The sequence below is a fragment of the Aedes albopictus genome, unplaced genomic scaffold, assembly GCF_035046485.1.
Source record: "Aedes albopictus strain Foshan unplaced genomic scaffold, AalbF5 HiC_scaffold_67, whole genome shotgun sequence".
NCBI classification, from domain to species: Eukaryota; Metazoa; Arthropoda; class Insecta; order Diptera; family Culicidae; genus Aedes; species Aedes albopictus.
In genome coordinates, this window is record NW_026917498.1 from 20,740 (window position 1) to 40,686 (window position 19,947).

The following is a 19,947-nucleotide window of genomic DNA, read 5'->3' on the forward strand; positions in this document are numbered from 1 at the left end:
AAAACGAAAAATTATTTGGTTCCCGGATAATCGAGCCATTTTTTCCGGATAATCGAGCCCCGGATAATCGGGCCCCCGGTTAATCGTACCCCCGGATAATCGAGTCCGACCTGTAGTTTGTTTTTGGCCACCGGAGTGACCACCGGAGAAACTCGTATTGAGGGAGTTTCATGTTTTTGCAACAAAGGTAGGCATTCGAAGGCTCTAACTTCATTATTTTTCATGGACATGTTGCTTCTGGTATTAAATAGAACAATTGAATATTCTGGTTCGCTTTGGCCACCGGAGTGACCACCGGTGAAATTCGTATTGAGGGAGTTTCATGTTTTTGCAACAAATATAGGCATTCGACGGCTCACACTTCTTGATTTGCCATGGCCATGTGGCTTCTGGCATTAAAAAGAAGAATTGACCATTCTGGTCCGTTTTGGCACTGGCTCAGTCCACGGCGACGGCGACGACGATGACGACGAAGTGATGATGAAGAATAAATTAACGACAGTTTGGTTTGGGGGAGACCACGCAAAGTAGCTGGAACGAAACTAGGATAATGATCGAGCATATGATGATGAGGATCAACAACGGGGCGCAAGACATTTTTTAGGGGTTACCAATCGTGATGTTGTCAGAGGCGTAGCTGGATGTTCATCATACGTTATTTATTTATCGGCGCAAATATTGTGTATACGACAGTTGTGGAAATTTTACTATACTGTTGTTGAAAGCTTTATTGAATTAAGGCTCTGATTCATTTGACGGAATTTGTGGTTTAATGTTTAATGTTCCTGATTACTCCTGGGTACTGGGTTTTATCCCTGGCCCTGGCCAGTCTCTTTCAATTTATTTTATAACTTTGTATATACAGTCGAGACTCTTATAAGATCACAGATCGGGGGGTGCAATAGGAATCCGCTTAATAGGAGACTAAGAGCTTATGGGTTTTCGGCCTTTTGGGGGATGGCCTATTATCTCGGGTGTGTTAAGAGTTAGCGTAACACTTTCTTCGGCAAAGTTTTAGGGCTTGATAAGATCTACCATTTAGAACTTTGGTTCATAGGATTAGTTGGCAACTTGGCCGCTAGAGGGACCATCAACAGTTTGATGCTAAATTGCACTACAGAAACCATATCAGGTTGTCAAGCAAACGTTACGATATGCGACAGCTCAAGACCCTGATAATTTGGAAGGATAGTGTCTTCGGAAAAGTTGTTGGGTACGCCAATAACTTACTGACGATGAGTTGCGAAGTTCAAAATTCCTCCATTGGGCGGCGCTAATGAATATGCAAATTTTAGAAATTTCATAGCTCAGAATCCTGATAACTTACGAAGTTGGTGTCTTCAGCAAAGTTGATCAGTATGACATAAACTTACATAAAAATAAACACTTGTTTCGCAATTCTGCCACTAGGCGGCGCTAGTGAACATGAAAATTTTAGAAAACTTATAGCTCAGAATCCTGATAATTTAGAAAGTTGATGTCTTCGGCAAAGTTGAGCAGTATGACATAAACTTACATAAAAATAAGCACATGTTTCGAAATTCTGCCACTAGGTGGCGTTTACCGGTTGTGCGGTGCACAATGTGGGAAAGGCGTCGGATCGGGTATCCTTACGGGCCGTCAATCCTGCTACTGACTAACAACCAACAGGCCAGAGATCAACCAGTAATCCGTGTGCAGGGTCGAACCGGTGTCCGCAATAGATTGCCTCGGGTAGGGTCTATTTGCGGATCGGAACGATGGGACACTGTTGGATTCTCTTGTTGGTGCTCCAGCAGCGGAGGGATCGACGCAGGCTTGCAACAACGTGTCCGTGTGCAGTCGAACCGGTGTCCACAGTAGATTACCGCGGTTGGGGTCTAGCTGTGGATCGGAACGAAGGAACAACGCTTGTTCCCGAGCAGAAGTGCATACCTACCAAATACCATATCAATACCAACCTTTGCTCTAATACCTAACATTGTTATTGAGCTGTTATCATATGAAATGTTATGAGAACATCACAAGGGCAATATGAGGTATTTGAGCACAAGTTGGTATTTATATGGTATTTGTTGGTTTTGGCTTGGGTTTTGGAGTGATAACAAGTGAAGAACAAGTTCTGGTGTTCCAACATGATATTCTTTGTAACGTGACATCATAATGTGACATCAAAATAGGTAAATTGTTGGAATGGTCAACCTAACACCATATACAAACAGGCTTATCACTTGGGGCTGTTCATAAACCACGTAGATCAAAAGTTGGTTATCTCAGACTCCCCCTCCCCCTCGTAGACTTTTGTCCATACAAATGTTTTGAAATTTACATGGAAAGTAGACTTTGGCCAGACTCCCTCCCCCCAAATGCGCCTTGAAACAAATTACCACAATCGGCAAATGCTAATTGTTCTGTGTTTTGTAAATCACTCAGTAAATGGTGGAAGAATAAACGTCAAACCGCGATGCGGGTGCCGTGAGTGAGTGTTTTGCGAACCACAATATATTTGAAGCTATTTGAACTAATTAAAAACGTCTATAAATTAACTCGCACAAAGTGTCAATTTTTCAACCCTCCTTTCCCAGTCACACTTTTTTGCTTGAGATCTAAGAAAATTTTGTAGAGATCGTTACACTCTGTTTAACCCCCTCACCTCACCTCCTTCTCACCACGCAAAATTTCAATTGAATTAAGAATTATTCTTATATTAAGAATAAAGAATTATTCTTATATTATAATAATAAAACATATTACATAACGCTAAAAATTCAAAACTTTCCATGTAAAAGTTGTTACGTGGGGAAGGAGGAAATCTAAAATTGGGAAATTTTGCGTTACGTAATATGCGAATAAACCCTAAGTACACTCACTTTGGAAATTATTTTTGTTACTTACTTTTGATAAATTTTGAAAAAGTGTGTACTTTACTCACTTTTGAGTAAATTTGAACGAGAGTGCACTATGCAAATTTTTGACAGATGTTTGTTTTCGTCGTCATCGCGCTCTGCGTGAAATTCGCGAAACCCGTCAAAACATTTTCAATTCGAGTTCAGTGAATATTGTTCGTGCTTTTACTTGTTGTGTTGAGTGTTTTATAATTAAATAATTGTTGAACCGGTTGTGTGTGGTTTTTGTAGAGGAGAAAACAGTGGTGAAGCTTCCTGTTTTGAGGCGCTAATCGGATGCGCCGTGGCACTGTTGGGCCTTCGTCAGAATCGTCGCACTAGGTCGCACTAACATGGAGAGGCCGTCTCCTGATGATGACAGCAGCAGTCCGGAGTTTCCTCAGACGAAAAATGTGTTTCTGGTAAGTACGGATCGCATTGAACTTCCATGTGTTAAAGCGGGGGCGTTCTTCAAGTAGCACTGTGGCTCCGGACGTCTAAAACAATAACAGGTTTTACTTGCTCCAGATGATGTTAGCCACACATAAATTGCACAAAAGCTAGGTGCTGCTCCTAGCACGGTTGATGAATGTGTTGGAGAACCCAATCTGGAACACTACCGTACTCTATTCACCGTCTGAAAGCAGTTCTGATGGAAATAATATTGGTCATGTGGTCGGAAGCTGTTGCCTTAGTGTGCTTACAGGAGTTAACCAGGTTTTCCGCACATGCCCATTTGACAACTGTTAAATTGGAAATGTTGAGAATGCTTTTGGGTCGTTTTTGGTAGGAAACATATTGGATGCTGAAAAGTATTTAAGGTAAGAATTGATGGTTTTGTTAAACAATATGTAATGATGAAAGCAAATTGAGAAATTACGGAAAATCTGGAAACTTTGTTAGGTGTTGGGTGCAAGTGAGGAACACTGCGCCTATAGTGGACCCCCTACAGAAAATCCCAAATATCAATGCTCAAATCATCTGATTCCTGGCGACTTCCACCGGTGGAACATCAATTGCATTGCTACACAACGTTCCTGGCAAACGAATTGGCCAGTGGCCACAAAAATAGGTTAACTATCTAATGAATGTAAACACTCAAAAGGGCACACTCTAGGAGTGTCCACTATAAGTACCGTCAGCGGTGAGGCAGATAACATTGAAATCAAATGAGGGGTGCCAAGATTTTAAATTTGCATCTTGTCACTTTAATTTGCAGAAGAGAGAGTCGATGAAGAGAACTCTCTCATGTTACTTTCGCCCTTATTTAAACTCAATCTAGAATTTGTAAATAACAACGGTCTTAACATAAACAGAGGACATGATACTTGTTATAAAATTTCACTTTGGAACAATCTATTGAGGAAACATTGCTAAAAAGCCGCAGTAGTAAATTTCGATGGCTTAGGGGGTCGACTAAACATTGCTGTATTATTTGTTTGTGTAAACAACCCCTGTATTATTTGTTTGTGTAAACTGATTGTTTCTTTGTAAGTTTATGTATAAATCAAAATTGTTCGGGGATAGCTGGGATGTTTGAGGATTTTTTAAAATTTATTTGAGAAATTGTCTTATCTTTGAGACATGCTTCCAAAACTTTATGAATTTCATCCGGATTTTTGGTAGAATTGAAAGTAATTCCTGCATAAATGCTCAACGAATCTATAACCACGTAATTCTATCTAGCAATTCATATATTTGTATTGTAGCTCCCTCTGGGAATTGCTTCAAATTTTTTTTCACTACTTTCAGTAAACATTTTCAGACAATCCTTCGAATATTCTTGCAGGGTTTTCTTTGGGAATTTTCCTAGGAGTTTCTCGGCAATTCTTTTTAAGTTTTCTTTTGAAATCCCTCTACGGGTTATATCAAGATTTTCTCCAGGGATGCCTGCGGGATTTTTCCACCAGGGAACACGATTTTTCTTGGAAATTTCTCAATGAATTCTTCCAGGAACTTGCGACTTGCTGAAATTCTTCTGTGAATTCCGAGAGGAATAAATATAATCACAATATAATTAAATAATTAATTATCGATTTTTGCGGCTTAACCAGCCGAGTGGAAGATTTACTTAATTCCGAAAGCTAGATTTTATAAATACTGGCGTGAGTGAGGAATAGACAAATTGGAGTGGAATTTGCGAAAAAGTTACTCGTCCTCTCGGTGAGACTTGAACTCGCGACTCCTACTCAATAGAGAGTTTTCTCGTGCAAAACCTGTACACTGTACTCCATTCCCCACCCGCAATAAAAATGAATACACTTTCACTGAGAAATTTTCAGTTTAGAACGAGAAAACTGCTTTTGATTATTTAATGATGAAGATTATGTGAATGACGACTTTTTCAAACTTTTCGATGGGAAATAATAACAGAACTATCAAATGGTACACAGCATCATTATTCATTGTGGGTCATCTATATATTACTTCATGCAAATGTAGATATTCAGCTACTAAGGGTTTGTTCCAATTGGAGAATTAACATTAATTTTGACTTACACTTGACAGTTCGATAATTATTGTCTTAGGAGAACTGTCAGTTTGAGTGTCAAACTGTCAAATTTAAGCAAAAAATAATTTTAATTCGTCAATTGGAACAGACCCTAAGTGTAGTTTCGTTCGGTTTTGGCTAAATTAACCTAATTGGTACGTAAGTGTTTCATATTATTTTTTTGACAGGTGAATTGATTTTATCACATATAAGAAAGATAGTTGTCGCAGCTGTACAATATGAGTAACAGGAAAAAGATTACGAAATTTAAAATTTCATTTGCTTTGTTGCAATATTTTCTAAAAACATTTCAATGATGCAAATGGCAGTTTAAAATGCAAAATCTTTCTTCTCCATGTGTTACCTACATTCTACAACTGCCACTTTAAAAGACATCATAGTTTATAATACATATCTTGCTTTTTTAACTTTAACATTTCGGTGCCTACCATAAAGCAAAATATAAAATAAAAATAAAAATAAGTAGCATTTATTTGTTCTCATTTCTTTGTAAGTCTTCATATAATAAAAAGTTATTTTCTTTGTCAAACAGCAGCCTGTGAGTCGTGTTTTCCATGGAAACCGAGGAAATTTTTGTAGTGACATTATTACAACATGAAGCAACATTATAACGTCGTTGGCGGATCTGTTCAGAAGTGCTGGTCGACGTTACTGTAACGTTACAGCAGACAGATAATCAGCAACAAAACAGAACATCTGGAGTCCGGAGTCAAGAATTTTTTGGGTCGGTGAGAGCTTGGTTACGGTCCCGATTTGATGACATCGTTGGTGTTGGAATTATTGCAAATTGGAGAACCATTAATAGTTTGAAGATCTGTTCAGAAGTGCTGGTCGACGTTACTGTAACGTTACAGCAGACAGATAATCGAGAGCAAAGCAGAACATCTTTGGATTAGCAGAAGAATCCGGATCCAACAAGCGTTCCGGCCTATGAGAGCTCGCCTACGATCACTAAAGTTGAAAAGCAACGAGGGTCAACATTTGATTGGTGAGTCTTAAATTCTGTTGTATAAATGTCCGTTGTAACGTCACGGTAGAATGTGTCAATAGCAATAGCTCAAGGTTGAAGGATTCGTCATTGACAAAATCGTCATCATTGAAAATTCAAATGCAGTTTTCGCGCTCAAAACTTAAATGTTTGCATTGAAAATGTATTCACTGTACTCCATTCTCTACCCGCAACACAGTGAATACATTTTTACTGCGGATATTTCAGGTTTGAGTGAGAAAATTGCTTTCAAATTTCTGATGATGACGATTATGTCAATAACGAATCTTTCAGCCTAATAACAAATTGAGCTATCGATAAATGCAATATTTACCAGCAATAGTTGTTATTTCTTTGTTATTGAATACCTGCTCGATAACAGACGAAAGTATCAAAAAATGTACCACATAATAATAATAGCTGTTATTCTTCTGTTCTTTAATACCTGCTCGATAACAAATTTAGCAATCGATAAATTCTACTATTCAATAGTAAAAATTGTTATTACTTTGTTATTCAATACCTTTTGGATAACAAATGCAGTACTTGGCAATGTGTTTGAAGTTTTAGGTATGCATTCATTATTTAAATAACAAGACTTGTTATTTTTTAGGTGTTATTCATACAAAATTTTGGTATTCGTTTTTGTTATTTTGCCTCTTATTACCACCTAATGAAGAGCATATCAAGGTATGTTAGTATTTAGATAAAATACCTCGATATGTTATTCATTTGTTATTATTTTCTGCTCGGGTTGCCTTGCCGGGTATCGCTCGGATGAGCAACGGAACGGGTGGACTGTATTTCAGCGGCAGCGGTATCAACAGCAGCAGCGGATGGCAGCCTTGGTAGTGGAATCGGGATTCAGGCGATGGTCTCCGAAAAGAAAAATCCGGTCTCTTCTATGCATTCAACTTTATTCACGATGTTAATCGTTCGGTGGTTACAATAAAACTGATGCTCTGCGCGCCAAGTAGCTTCTTTTTATACACCAATGTGTGTTGTTGTGTGGTTGGTTTTCTGGGAATTAGGCTCCGCCCATTAATTCATCGATTACAAAAAAATGAAAGGGCTAATGGAAGGAGCTTTCTAGAACTACAATTATCTTTCTTATTGCTAATTGGGGAAAGGTTTTGGAATTTAACTATACTTATAATTAAGGTTAACAATGCAAGGGGGCAATGGGGTAAAATGAAGTGGAAATAGTGGGGTAAAATGGACAACAATTAACAAGTATGATTTTAGGGAAACACAAATGAAAACAAGACAAAAAAAACATCGTTCGGAACCGAACACCGGTTTTTCGTCTTTTTCCGACATTTTTGGAGTTTTTCGGCTTGGCAAAACTAGTGTCGCTCCCCCCGATAACTTATTAAGTTGGTGTCTTTGGAAAAGTTAATCAGTATGACATAAACTTTCATAACAATAAACACTTGTTTCGCAATTCTGCCACTAGGCGAAGCTAGTGACCATGCAAATTTTAGAAATCTCATAGCTCAGAATCCTTCTTCTTCTTCTTCTTGGCGTAACGTCCTCATTGGGACAAAGCCTGCTTCTCAGCTTAGTGTTCTATGAGCACTTCCACAGTTATTAACTGAGAGCTTCCTCTGCCAATGACCATTTTGCATGTGTATATCGTGTGGCAGGCACGAAAATACTCTATGCCCAAGGAAGTCAAGGAAATTTCCTTTACGAAAAGATCCTGCACCGACCGGAAATCGAACCCGTCACCCTCAGCATGGTCATGCTGAATACCCGTGCGTTTACCGTCTCGGCTATATGGGCCCAGAATCCTGATAACTTAGAAAGTTGGTGTCTTCGGCAAAGTTGATCAGTATGACATAAACTTACATAAAAATAAACACTTGTTTTAAAATTCTGTCACTAGGCGGCCTTTACCGGTTTTTTTTTTCGACTTTTTTTGAAGTTTTTCGGCTCAGCAAAACTAGTGTCGCTCCCCCCGATAACTAAGAAAGTTGGTGTCTTCTGCAAAATTGACCAGTATGACATAGACTTACATAAAAGGGAAACCTCGTTTCTCAATTCTGCCATTAGGTGGCGCTAGTGAACTTGCAAATTTTAGAAATTGTATAGCTGAAAATCCTAATAACTTAGGAAGATGGTGTCTTCGGCAAAGTTAATCAGTATGACATAGACTTGCACAAAATGGGACACTTGTGCCCGAATTCTGCCTCTACGTGGCACCAGTAAACACGCAAATTTTAAAAATCTCATAGCTCAGAATTCTGCAATCTTGGAGAGACTGTATTCTTCATTGATGAGATACTTGGTTTGAAATTCTGCCCCTGGGCAGCATGCACATTTTATTTATTGTATACCTTGATGTCAGTCGGACTCGGAAGGAATCCTCCGTGGAACTTTTAAGAGTATGCCAGTTGAAACTACTAGACGAATTAATTTAATTAAAAAAAATTAAAGAATTGCGAAATGTTCATAAAACTCACTAAATGGAAAATATTTGTGACTGAATTCCTCGATTGCAGAACTTGATTATTCCCTAATTCTAGTGAAACATTGTTTGTCTTCCTCAAGAAAGCCCTTCTCCTACCAACTAAGACCACTTTTCATTCTGAAAAAGCTGACTTCACGGAAGTATAAGAAAATAGAGCCAGCAAGAAAGGAGAAAGCATATCAAGTACTAACAAATAATGTGGACATATCTAAAAAGATAATGAAAAGAAACGATGTGATTTTCAAGAACAGTGAGCATAGACGACCAAAACGTTAAGTGGTGTTAACCAAAATATACGATGAAAGGTTTGTTTGTGAACCGAAGTAAAACTATCCTCAATTCTTGAACTAACTATATTACCATTGACAGTGCAGTATCAGACTACAAGCATCGCAGTATATTTTAACATGAATTGCCTCTACTACAGAATAACCTTGTTGAACAATAAGAATAACAACTGAGCATAAAGATAATATGTCGCGTATCGAAGCATGAAAATTGAGCCGTCGAAAGACTGCTTCTGGTGATAAATCTAGATAATATGAACGTTTAAAAATAAACATAGGAGTTCCCTAGTATGTGTTTCTCCAGGTGGTCACTCCGATGGCCAAAGCAGACCAGAATAGTCAAAATACATAGTACACAATCGTGAAGTTATAGCCGTCGAATGCCCATCTTTGTTGCAAAAACATGGAAGCAGTGCCTAAAAAATTCAGCCTAATGAAGTTCACTCAGTGCGAAAACGAACACAAATAAACGAATGCGGTCTCCCACCAACATGACGCCGAGAATGACTTTGAATATCAGTGGGTGGTTGAAATTCAGCAGACCGCGAGGTAAAGAATTTTTCATCGCTTGAACTTCAGAGAGTGGCACACGGGTTGTCGATACGATAATCAAAACAAAAACAAATCTACGACGCAGGAGCCACTGGGCGTCGATAAGGATGACTGTAATTTGACAAATTAAGACACTGCATGGAAGTCCCTCAATGCGATTTTTTCCGGTGGTCACTCCGGTGGCCAAAACAGACTATTGTGGTCAATTCTTCTTTTCAATGCCAGAAGCCACATGGCCATGAAAAATCATGAAGTTAGAGCCGTCGAATGCCTACCTTTGTTGCAAAAACATGAAACTCCCTCAATACGGGTTTCTCCGGTGGTCACTCCGGTGGCCAAAACAAACTATTGTGGTCAATTCTTCTTTTCAATGCCAGAACCTACATGGCCATGAAAAATCATGAAGTTAGAGCCGTCGAATGCCTATCTTTGTTGCAAAAACATGAAACTCCCTCAATACGGATTTCTCCGGTGGTCACTCCGGTAGCCAAAACAGACCAGAATGGTCAATTCTTCTATTTAATGCCAGAAGCCACATGGCCATGAAAAACATGAAGTTAGAGCCGTCGAATGCCTATCTTTGTTGCAAAAACATGGAAGTCCCTCAATACGGATTTCTCCGGTGGTCACTCTGGTGGCCAAAACAGACTATTGTGGTCAATTCTTCTTTTCAATGCCAGAAGCCACATGGCCATGAAAAATCATGAAGTTAGAGCCGTCGAATGCCTACCTTTGTTGCAAAAACATGAAACTCCCTCAATACGGATTTCTCCGGTGGTCACTCCGGTGGTCACTCCGGTGGCCAAAACAGACCAGAATGGTCAATTCTTCTATAGGGCACTGCACTGTTTTGATTTTGTATGGGATTTTGAAGTTTCGTGGCCTTGTTGTTTACAAAATTTCTGTAAGAGTGAAAGAGAAGGAGATAATTTCATGCACTGCCCTATTTAATGCCAGAATCCACATGGCTATGAAAAATCATGAAGTTAGAGCCGTCGAATGCCTACCTTTGTTGCAAAAACATGAAACTCCCTCAATACGGGTTTCTCCGGTGGCCAAAACAAACTATTGTGGTCAATTCTTCTTTTCAATGCCAGAAGCCACATGGCCATGAAAAATCATGAAGTTAGAGCCGTCGAATGCCTACCTTTGTTGCAAAAACATGGAAGTCCCTCAATACGGGTTTCTCCGGTGGTCACTCCGGTGGCCAAAACAGACCAGAATGGTTAATTCTTCTTTTCAATGCCAGAAGCCACATGGCTATGAAAAATCATGAAGTTAGAGCCGTCGAATGCCTATCTTTGTTGCAAAAACATGGAAGTCCCTCAGTACGGGTTTCTCCGGTGGTCACTCCGGTGGCCACATAAGACCACAATGTCCAACAATATTTTTACATATCACAACAATATGGAGCATGTAAAATGATTGAGATTTCATCATGACTTAACTAACGCAGATGTGTTTAGCGCGGAAAACCGTTCAATTTCGTTACAGTCAACTCGTTGGCCATCTTGTGGGATCCCTGGAACCGGTTCCAGAAGGACGGGACATAACCAGAAACATACAGAAATAGTTCTCGACAGATTGTATTATGGCCTAAAGAAGTTTGATGCAAAAACTTCTATCCTGTAAATAATATGAATGTGCTTTCTTGCACATTATCGTGAAAAACATTACTTTCCGGATGTTCCGGATTTCCGGAACCGGTTCTTAAGAATTAGTCAATATTAATGTCTTTAATCAAAGTCCACGTGAATACCTTTCCAACGATTCTTGAACGGTCCTGATAACTTGTTCGGTTGCAAAGTTATAGCTTGTCAAAGTTAGGGTCTCTAAAGCGGCATTTTTCAGTTGAAGCAGGCTCCCGGTGGCCACAGTGACCAAATCCGGAACTCTCCGGGGGTTTTGAAAACTAGACATGTGTGGCTTTCATTTGGGCCAAAGAAAATCAAAATCGGCCCAGCCTCTGATTTTTGAGAGCCGTTCAAAGTTTGGGGTCAAAAATGACCCCAGGGTCTTATTTGTAACTTTTTTTATGGGAGCTCCCCTAGGGGTCGTCCAATGTTTTGGATGAATAGAAATGATAGTTTTCCACAAAAAAATAATTGTCTGAAAATTTCAGATTGCTAGGCCTTTCGAAACAAAAGCTATAGCGAATTGAAATTCGGAAAAGGTCAAAAAAGACCCCAAGACCTTACTAAGGTTAAGGGTGCTCGCCCCCCTCTGGCCGAAAAGCTGGCTACGCCCTTGCGTCACCCCGTGTAAGATTGTTATCGGGTCGGGCGAACAGGGATGTGAACAAGGCTGTGAATCACATCATCTCTCGCGTTGTTAAACACGATATACTTACAAACAGAGGAGAGACAGTGGAGTCATCATCGCTGTAGCTCGAGTGAATTGGCGATCAAATGTGAGGTTAAGTAACGCAAAATTTTCAACTTTGGAAGCAAAAATAACATATTTCTGGTCAATACATTGCATGAAAGTTAGGAGATTCTGCAATAATTTCACTTTTCTTCCATTTGTAGCATTAGTAATTCAGTCTAGGGTTGGTAATTTACTGTTTTAGAAAAGCGCCACCTGCGCAATTTAGCTTTGCGTTTGAAGGTCAATATCCATATAGCACAAATTGGCCACCTCATGGCGATAATATATCTCTTTCGCTCCTAAAGAAAATAAGAATACAGCAGGACACCTATCAAATTTGACAGGTTGTTGCTTTCTAATTTCAAATAGGAGAGAAACGAAGAGATTTCGGCATGACGTGTATTGGAATACAGTAAAACCTCCATGAGTCGATATTGAAGGGACCATCGACTCATGGAAATATCGAGTAGTGGAACAGAAATCCTTTTGGAGGCATTTTGATGGTACCATCATAGTAACCCAGAAATTATTTTTCAGTATGGAAAAAATTACCTCCATGAGTCGATATCGAGTCAAGGAACATCGACTCATGGAGGTTCGACTGTATAGCAAATAGGAGTCGAACTTCGAAAGACAAGAGAAAAGAGAAGATCGGCATAAGAGGATCCAAATCATCAACAAATTTTAATCGAAATGCGAAACACGGGGACGCACTCAATTTAAAAGGAATCGAAAAGCTGTGTCCTACAAAACCGACCCTGTTGACGTAGTCCATTCGATTACTTACTTACTTTCAGTCCTGAGCACCAATAATCACAGACAAACAGACGTAACACTTCGAATTTTTTTTAAATCAAATCAAAGTCACGGAAACATATTCGCCCAATGCTGAAAGGACTGAGTTTGGCCGACCATCAACTAGGTGGCGATAGTGGGCAAACGTCAAACTCGAGCAAAAACAATGCGAGCGCCACGGGTGGTTAGTTGGCCAGCTATCAAATTTTTAAAATGACCGTTTAATCAGTGTACGATGCGGATTATCAGAGTGTTACGTATGTTTGTCTGTGGTGCAATGGTGGTGTAGAGGTCCGAATTGAAAGATCCCTATCATGGGCGATTACCCGACATCGCCTTGACCTATGGTCAGGTCAAAGGTTAAGGACAGTCTTGTTAGAATCCCAAAATGACCGACTTTTGACCCTACTCACGATTTCGAGCGCACAAATATCTTCGTAAACAACACCAGTGTACCTGATCTTCTCATTTTAAGCTTATTACAAGTGAGCAAGAACAGAATAATGAAATGCACTGCTGTTTGAAGCTTGCTTCTTGAGATTTGTGCGTCTGAAGTTTTAATGCACTGTTGAAGCGGGATTTCAAGACGTTTGTCCTTAAGGACTTCATTAATTTCTTTGTTGAAGCTACGCCGCGATTAGTCTGCCTCTGCTGCGATGTCCTGCTGGGTTCCAATCAAACACTTACTAGTCGATTACGTTCTCACCGCAGAGTAGAGTGTGGCCAACCCACCTCTACTTTCGCTCTCGAATTTCTGTCGCTATCGGCTTTTGATGACATCGACGATGGAGCGCCAGAGCCGTAGCGTGGTCTCATGGCGCCCTTGGCAAGCATCCAGGTTGGCGCCCCACGACAATTAAACATTGTTTATTTGCTCAAGTTTTTCGTTATTCTTTTTTTTTTCAAAAAAGTTATATTTTGGTGTTTTGAAGAACAAATTTCCTTCGATTTTGTTTTTATTTTCTTATACTAGGAATTTTATTGGGAGTCACCCAAAAATTATCCGAAACTAGCTGTCCCGGCAAACTTTGTCTTGCCGTCTTGCAGTGGTTTGACAACTGTTGAACTCAAAATAGCACCGCACTCTAGATTGGTTTCATTTCGATCGTGTTTATTTCCTTCCCAGCTCATGCAAAATCAGTACTTTAGCAATTTTCTTACTTTTGCAGTTGATTTTCGTAACGTTTTGCACATATAAACACAGCCACCATGAATACGAACCGAACCGTTCAAGAGTCATGTTGATCGGTTCATCCGTTCTTGTTTTGTGGCCTCAAAGGAACTTTTACTCATTTTTATATAGGGTGACAATGGGTATTATCGGCAGGTTTGTTCTCTTCGTCATGGGGGGTTTTTGTCAGCCAAATTACCTGAAACTTGGCCATATAATTCCGCTTAGTTAAGAAGGATTTGAGACCAACTCTGAGTTCAATAGGTTTTAGAAAACCCCCTAAGACGAAAAGAACAAAACGGCCGAGAATAGGTAATTTCCCCTATGTAGATTAATTTCTCTTATACAAGTATAAGTATACAAACACATTTTGCATTTCATAAAGCTCACTAACACTAGCACAATAATTAGAATTGATTTATACACAAAAATAAAAACAAAACAAAATAGAATTGACATTTTAGATTCATAACACAAATTATTCATAATTTTCTTAAGGAATTCTGACACCCCAAACTAACTGTTTTATCAATTTTCGGTGATTAGTTTAATTGAGGGGCCCAGAATCAAAGGGGTGTAAGAGACCATTTTGTCGATTTTGAGCTGAGCATATCAAAAAAATTCTTCAAATTTCAAGCTTTCAGGAACTTTTTTAAGATTAGATCAGTATTTTTAAGATTACGATGATTAGAAAAATTATAATAAATCGTAAAAAAATGGGTCGATTTAGAAACTCCATACATGTTGTATGAGATGAAAAATTGGTAAAAAACTGTAAACCTCATTTACTCGAAAGTGGTTTTTATCACTTACACCCCTTTGATTCTAATCCCCTCAAATGGTTTTACCAGAATTTTCCAAAAACTTTACCAAAGGTTTCTTCTTTATTTAATTTAATTAAAAAAAAATAATCAAAATATTTCTTAGAAGATCTGTGAGAAAATTTTCAGGAGTTGTTAGAAGAACCATGGTCATAGAGGAATAACAGGAGAAATTCCTGAATTTCTACATGAGTGTTTGTTGAAATCTCTGTAAGAATTCCTACTGCACTAGATTGAACTAATGAAGAATGTCTGGAGGAATTTCAGCAAAAATATTAGGGAAATACTGGATGAAAATCCTGGAGAAATTTCAGCAAGAATTGCCAAAGGAGTTCATGGAGTAACTCTTACAGGAATTTCTGGGTGTGAAGAAATACCTGATGTTATGCTTGTAAGAATTTGTAAAGAGCCACTGGAAGAATTTCTAAAAAAAATAATTGGAAGAATTTTTAAAGGAATCCCTGTTATTTCGTTCTCTTATTAGATGTCAAATTTTTTATTATTCTCAGCCATTTAAATAATTGTTGTTCTGTTATTTTAATTGTTGTGTTGCCTGTTGGCTGAGAACAGAGTGTCCACTACCAGGGAGCTCACTACGGAGCTTTTTGGTGTGGGGGAGAAAAAAAATAGGTTTCCTAAGGGCTGTCTTTAGAATTTAGAAAAAAATCCCTAGGTTTTATGAAGTAATCTCCGGAGGAAGTTCTGAAGGATTTCATAGAAGGCTTTCAAAAGAAACCTCTAGAGAAACTTCTGAATAAATTCCAAATTTATGTTTTTCTGGTGGAGTTTACAAGGAAATTACATGAAAGGTTTCCTAGCGGAATTCTAACAGAACTATATGGGAAACAATCCCTAGTAAGCATGGAACAGTTCCGGATCGTATTAATAGAAGAGTTTCTAAGCGATGTGATAGATGTCTCCTTTTTGAAGGAATCTCTTGATGATTTTCTGAAGGAAACTTTGGATTTCTAACGGAATCTCTGGTGGACTTTTCATAGGAATCCATGGAGGAATTAGGTACGAAAATCAATTGAAGAAAGTACATAATCATTGAAGATATTTTTGCAGAAATCTCTTGAAGAATTTCAAAGAAAATTTTTGGAGCTCTGAAGCAATTGTGGTATTCAATAAATTGCTTGGTATAATATCGGGAGGAATCCTTTGACTAATTTCTGAATAAACTTTTAGATAAGTGCCTGAAAACCCCCTAAAAGAATTACTGAATTTAAATTCCTTCGAGAAATGTTAAGAAAAATCACCAGAAGATTTTTTATTCGAATGTTTCAAAAGCTTCTGAAATATTTTTGAAAGGTTTTCTGAGTTTAGGAACCCAAACAAAAATCTGAAAAAATACTTTGTAAAATTAATGTAGGAATTTCTGGATTATTGAAATTGGGGAAGAATAAAAAAGGCACTAGTTGTTTTTTTTTGTGAAAACGACTTGAAATTTTTTGCTAGATTTTTAAGATTTTGAAGCCCAAAGAAACATTTACTGGAAACAGCAATTGGATGAACTGCAAAAGCATCGTCTACACTTTTTGTAAACATTGTAAAATATTTCATTAAATGCGAAGAAAATCCTCGGACGTAACCTCAAAACCTTTTACAAAAAGAAAGAAAGTTTGACCAGTCTTTAGAAAGCTTATTGATTTTGTTTTGCTCGTTTAAAAAAACTCAAGCAGCTTTTAAAAGCAAAAAAATATATAAAATTACAAGGAACATCATTATAAATATTCAAAATAATCTAGAAAAATCAGATTTTTTTTTTTGAGAGTACGGAAGAACGTTAAATACATGATCAATCTTAGATATCGTGAATAATAAAATTTTGATAACATTCAAGAAAACAATAGCAACTCCCTGTTTCCATCTAGCATTAGGCCTTTTCGGCGCCCCTCTGAGGCTGGCGCCCTTGGCGGGGGCCAACCTGGCCAACCGCACGCTACGGCTCTGTGGAGCGCCACCCACGATGGAGATCCAATTGTGAAGCCGCTATGCAAGAATTATATATCGCAGGTATCTATTTTAGTCTTTGAATGTTCACCAATGATACACACCAGGTTTCACTGGTGTGCAGCAGCACAGCTTTCACATTTTGGATTTGAAAATTCACATTTTGGTGAGTTGACTAATCCGACATTTTCATTACATTTTCAAACTCGCAAAAACAGCCCTAGCATTCTTGATCCGTGCACACTACACCTTAGTCGATCTTGGTGGGTTGACCGTGTTTACATCCAACGTTTTGATCTTGTTGACGTTGAGGGTAAAGACCTGCCGCCGAAGAGCGATCGGCAAGATCATCCAGCTTACTCTACATATCAGAGCGTTGTTGAGCTAAGAGAGCAACATCATCAGCCAGTTCAAAATCATTCAGGTGCTCCATGGTAATGGGCTGCCACAGCAACCAACGATTTGGTTCACGATCAATAGGGCGCTGCATGAAATTCTCTCCTTCTCTTTCGCTCTTACAGAAATATTGTAAACAACAAGGCCACGAAACTTCAAAATCCCATACAAAATCAAAACAGTGCAGTGCCCTATAGGGCAGTGCATACGGCGGTTGCTATGATAAATTTTTCTAAGTCTTTGACGTTTCGTGGCCTTGTTGTTCACGATTTGGACTTAGGAGAATTTCGTCGGCTTTCCTTAGGCAGTGTGATTAAATTCAAAAGGTGAGTTAGCGCGCACTGGGAAGTGTGCTAATTTATTACTTACTGCTAAGATTTCACAAAGAGCTTCTCCTCGAATTCTTTCAGGAATTATCGGCGGTTCCCGTCTACAATCGTCCATTACAGCATCGCTGCCTGTCAGGACTTCGGATCGACGATTCACGCCGACAAGGTCAACAAGTTCCAAATCAACTTGGTGAAGGCCTTCGACCAAGCCTCCGACAACAGCATCATCATCGAAGGGAATACATCGAGAAGCAGGACGATTATGGCTACCTACATCTCCCAGTACTTCATTCAGCGCTACTCCCTTCCACCGGAACTCGATTTCAACCAGATCAACTCGTCGATTTCGTCGCACGGCATCTTGACGATTTCGGCTCCGAAGAGGGCAGTTGCGGATGCGGAAGGCCACAAGTCGATTCCGATCGTTCAGACAGGTCAACCGCTGAAGAGAATCAGTGTCGATCACGTAAAGAAGGAGAGCATTGCCCACAAATCTTAGCGGAGTGGTGGTCGAGGTTTTACTGTTGCAACAATTCACATGATCAGGACACATTGTTCGCATAGTACTTGTTAATACAGGTCGGACTCGATTATCCGGGTGACTCCAAAATTAATTCATCCCGGATAATCGAATCACCCGGATAATCGAGCCATGATTCTTTTCTTTTATTGTTGATGTTCTTCAATCAAAAACTGTTCGTTTAATATAGAAGCTAACATACATGACGTTGTAGTGCTTAAATTTAACGTCAGGTATTATTATAACCATGTTTTTTGAAAATGAAATTTTAGCTGAAAAATGTGAAAAAATAAAAACAATTTTCAAATAGGCTAAATCCAATTTTCAGGTGTTGTATTTGAAGTTTATCACATTTTTTGACATATTATAATCTTGAATCTTGTAAACAAAGCATAAACAAACTTTTCCCCGGATAATCGAGCCATTTTTGCCGGATAATCGAGCCCCGGATAATCGGGCCCCCGGTTAATTGAACCCCCGGATAATCGAGTCCGACCTGTAATTAGCTGAATAAATGATATCCAGTTAGTGATTGAATTCCCTTCGGAGTTTCATCAGGATTTTTTACCGCGATTTCTCTAGAAAATTAATCCAGGTTTCCTCCTGGATTTCCTTCTGCTGTATCTGAGGGAGCTTCTCTTAAAATTCTTCCAGGAATTGATTTAGGATTCCATCAGAAACGCCCTCTGGGAATCTTCAAGGAGATTCTTCTAAGATCCCTAAAACGGTTCCAACTATGATTCCTCTTGGAGTTCTTGCCAGAAGTTCTCCAGAAACTGCCTTCCCCAAGAGTTTCGAGATTCCTCTGGGAGCTTCTTCCAAAATTCCTCTAGGAATTTCATCTGAGGTTACCCTAGAAATACTTGCTTTTCCAAAATTGCATTCCAGGATACCTACACACTTAAAATAAAGTACCGTATTCAGCTGTTCTATTTTCGGTAAAAGTTCAGATTACCGAATGTTCAGCACCACATTACCGAAGTTCGGTTATCGAACGTTCGGTAAACTCTACTGAAGAATCAGTAATGTGTACCAAACGTTCGGTAAAAACTAGCTGAACTTCGGTAAAACTGTGCTGAACTTCGGTAATCCGAACTTTTACCAAAAATAGAACAGCCGAACAAGTGACTCTAAAATAAGTGTGTACAGGGTTTCTTTCAGGCATTCCTCAAGGAAATTCTTCCAGGAGTTTATTCAGGATTCCACGAAAGGAATCCTTCCTTTGGGATCCTTTCCAGTTTTTATTTAAGAGATGCCTAAAGAAGTTCCATCTGGTATTTTTTCATTAGTGCTTTCCGGGATATCTCCAGCAACTCCTCGTAGGATTCCTACCGGAATTCACCTATTTATTCTTTCCGGGATTCCTCCAGGGTTTCCCGGATTCCTCCAGGTATTTATTCCGATATTCCTCCAGGAATTCGTTCTGAGATTACTCTGGGAGTTCCTTCTGAGATTCATCTAGAAGTTACAAGGATTTCTTTTGGCGTATTTTCTAAGATTTTTCCAGTTCATTTTGGAATGTCTTCGGCAGTTTTTTTACTGGGATTCCCACAAGGTAAATGTTACCCCTGAAGAAATTATTGGAGGAAACTCAGAAGGATCTTTTGGAAGAATTCCTTCAGAAGAACTCCTGCTGGAATTTCATATGGATCTTCTTGATGGGTTTCATATTAATTTCCGGGAGGATTCCCATTGGGAAGATCTGCGAGAAGTTTAAAATGAACTCCTGGGGGAATTGCATAAGGATCTGCAAAAATTCCATAAGGAACTCCTGAAGCAAAGCCGGAAGCAGTTATTAAAGGGATTTCGGTAGGAGTTCGTGAAGGAAGCCCAGATGGAGTTGCGGAAGGAATCCGTGGAGGTATTGTTGGGACTGAGGAATCTTAGGTGGAACTCCTGGACTAATCCTGAAGAAATGC

The 19,947-nt window shown here is 39.0% G+C and overlaps 1 protein-coding gene across 1 annotated transcript; it reads left to right on the plus strand.

Moving 5' to 3' along the window:
• Positions 1–3,275: 3,275 nt before the first annotated feature.
• LOC134284741 (protein lethal(2)essential for life-like) lies at positions 3,276–18,007 on the plus strand. Its single transcript, XM_062843953.1, has 2 exons — positions 3,276–3,286; positions 17,590–18,007. Exons 1-2 carry the CDS (start codon positions 3,276–3,278, stop codon positions 18,005–18,007), a joined length of 429 nt encoding a protein of 142 aa, XP_062699937.1.
• Positions 18,008–19,947: the final 1,940 nt, after the last annotated feature.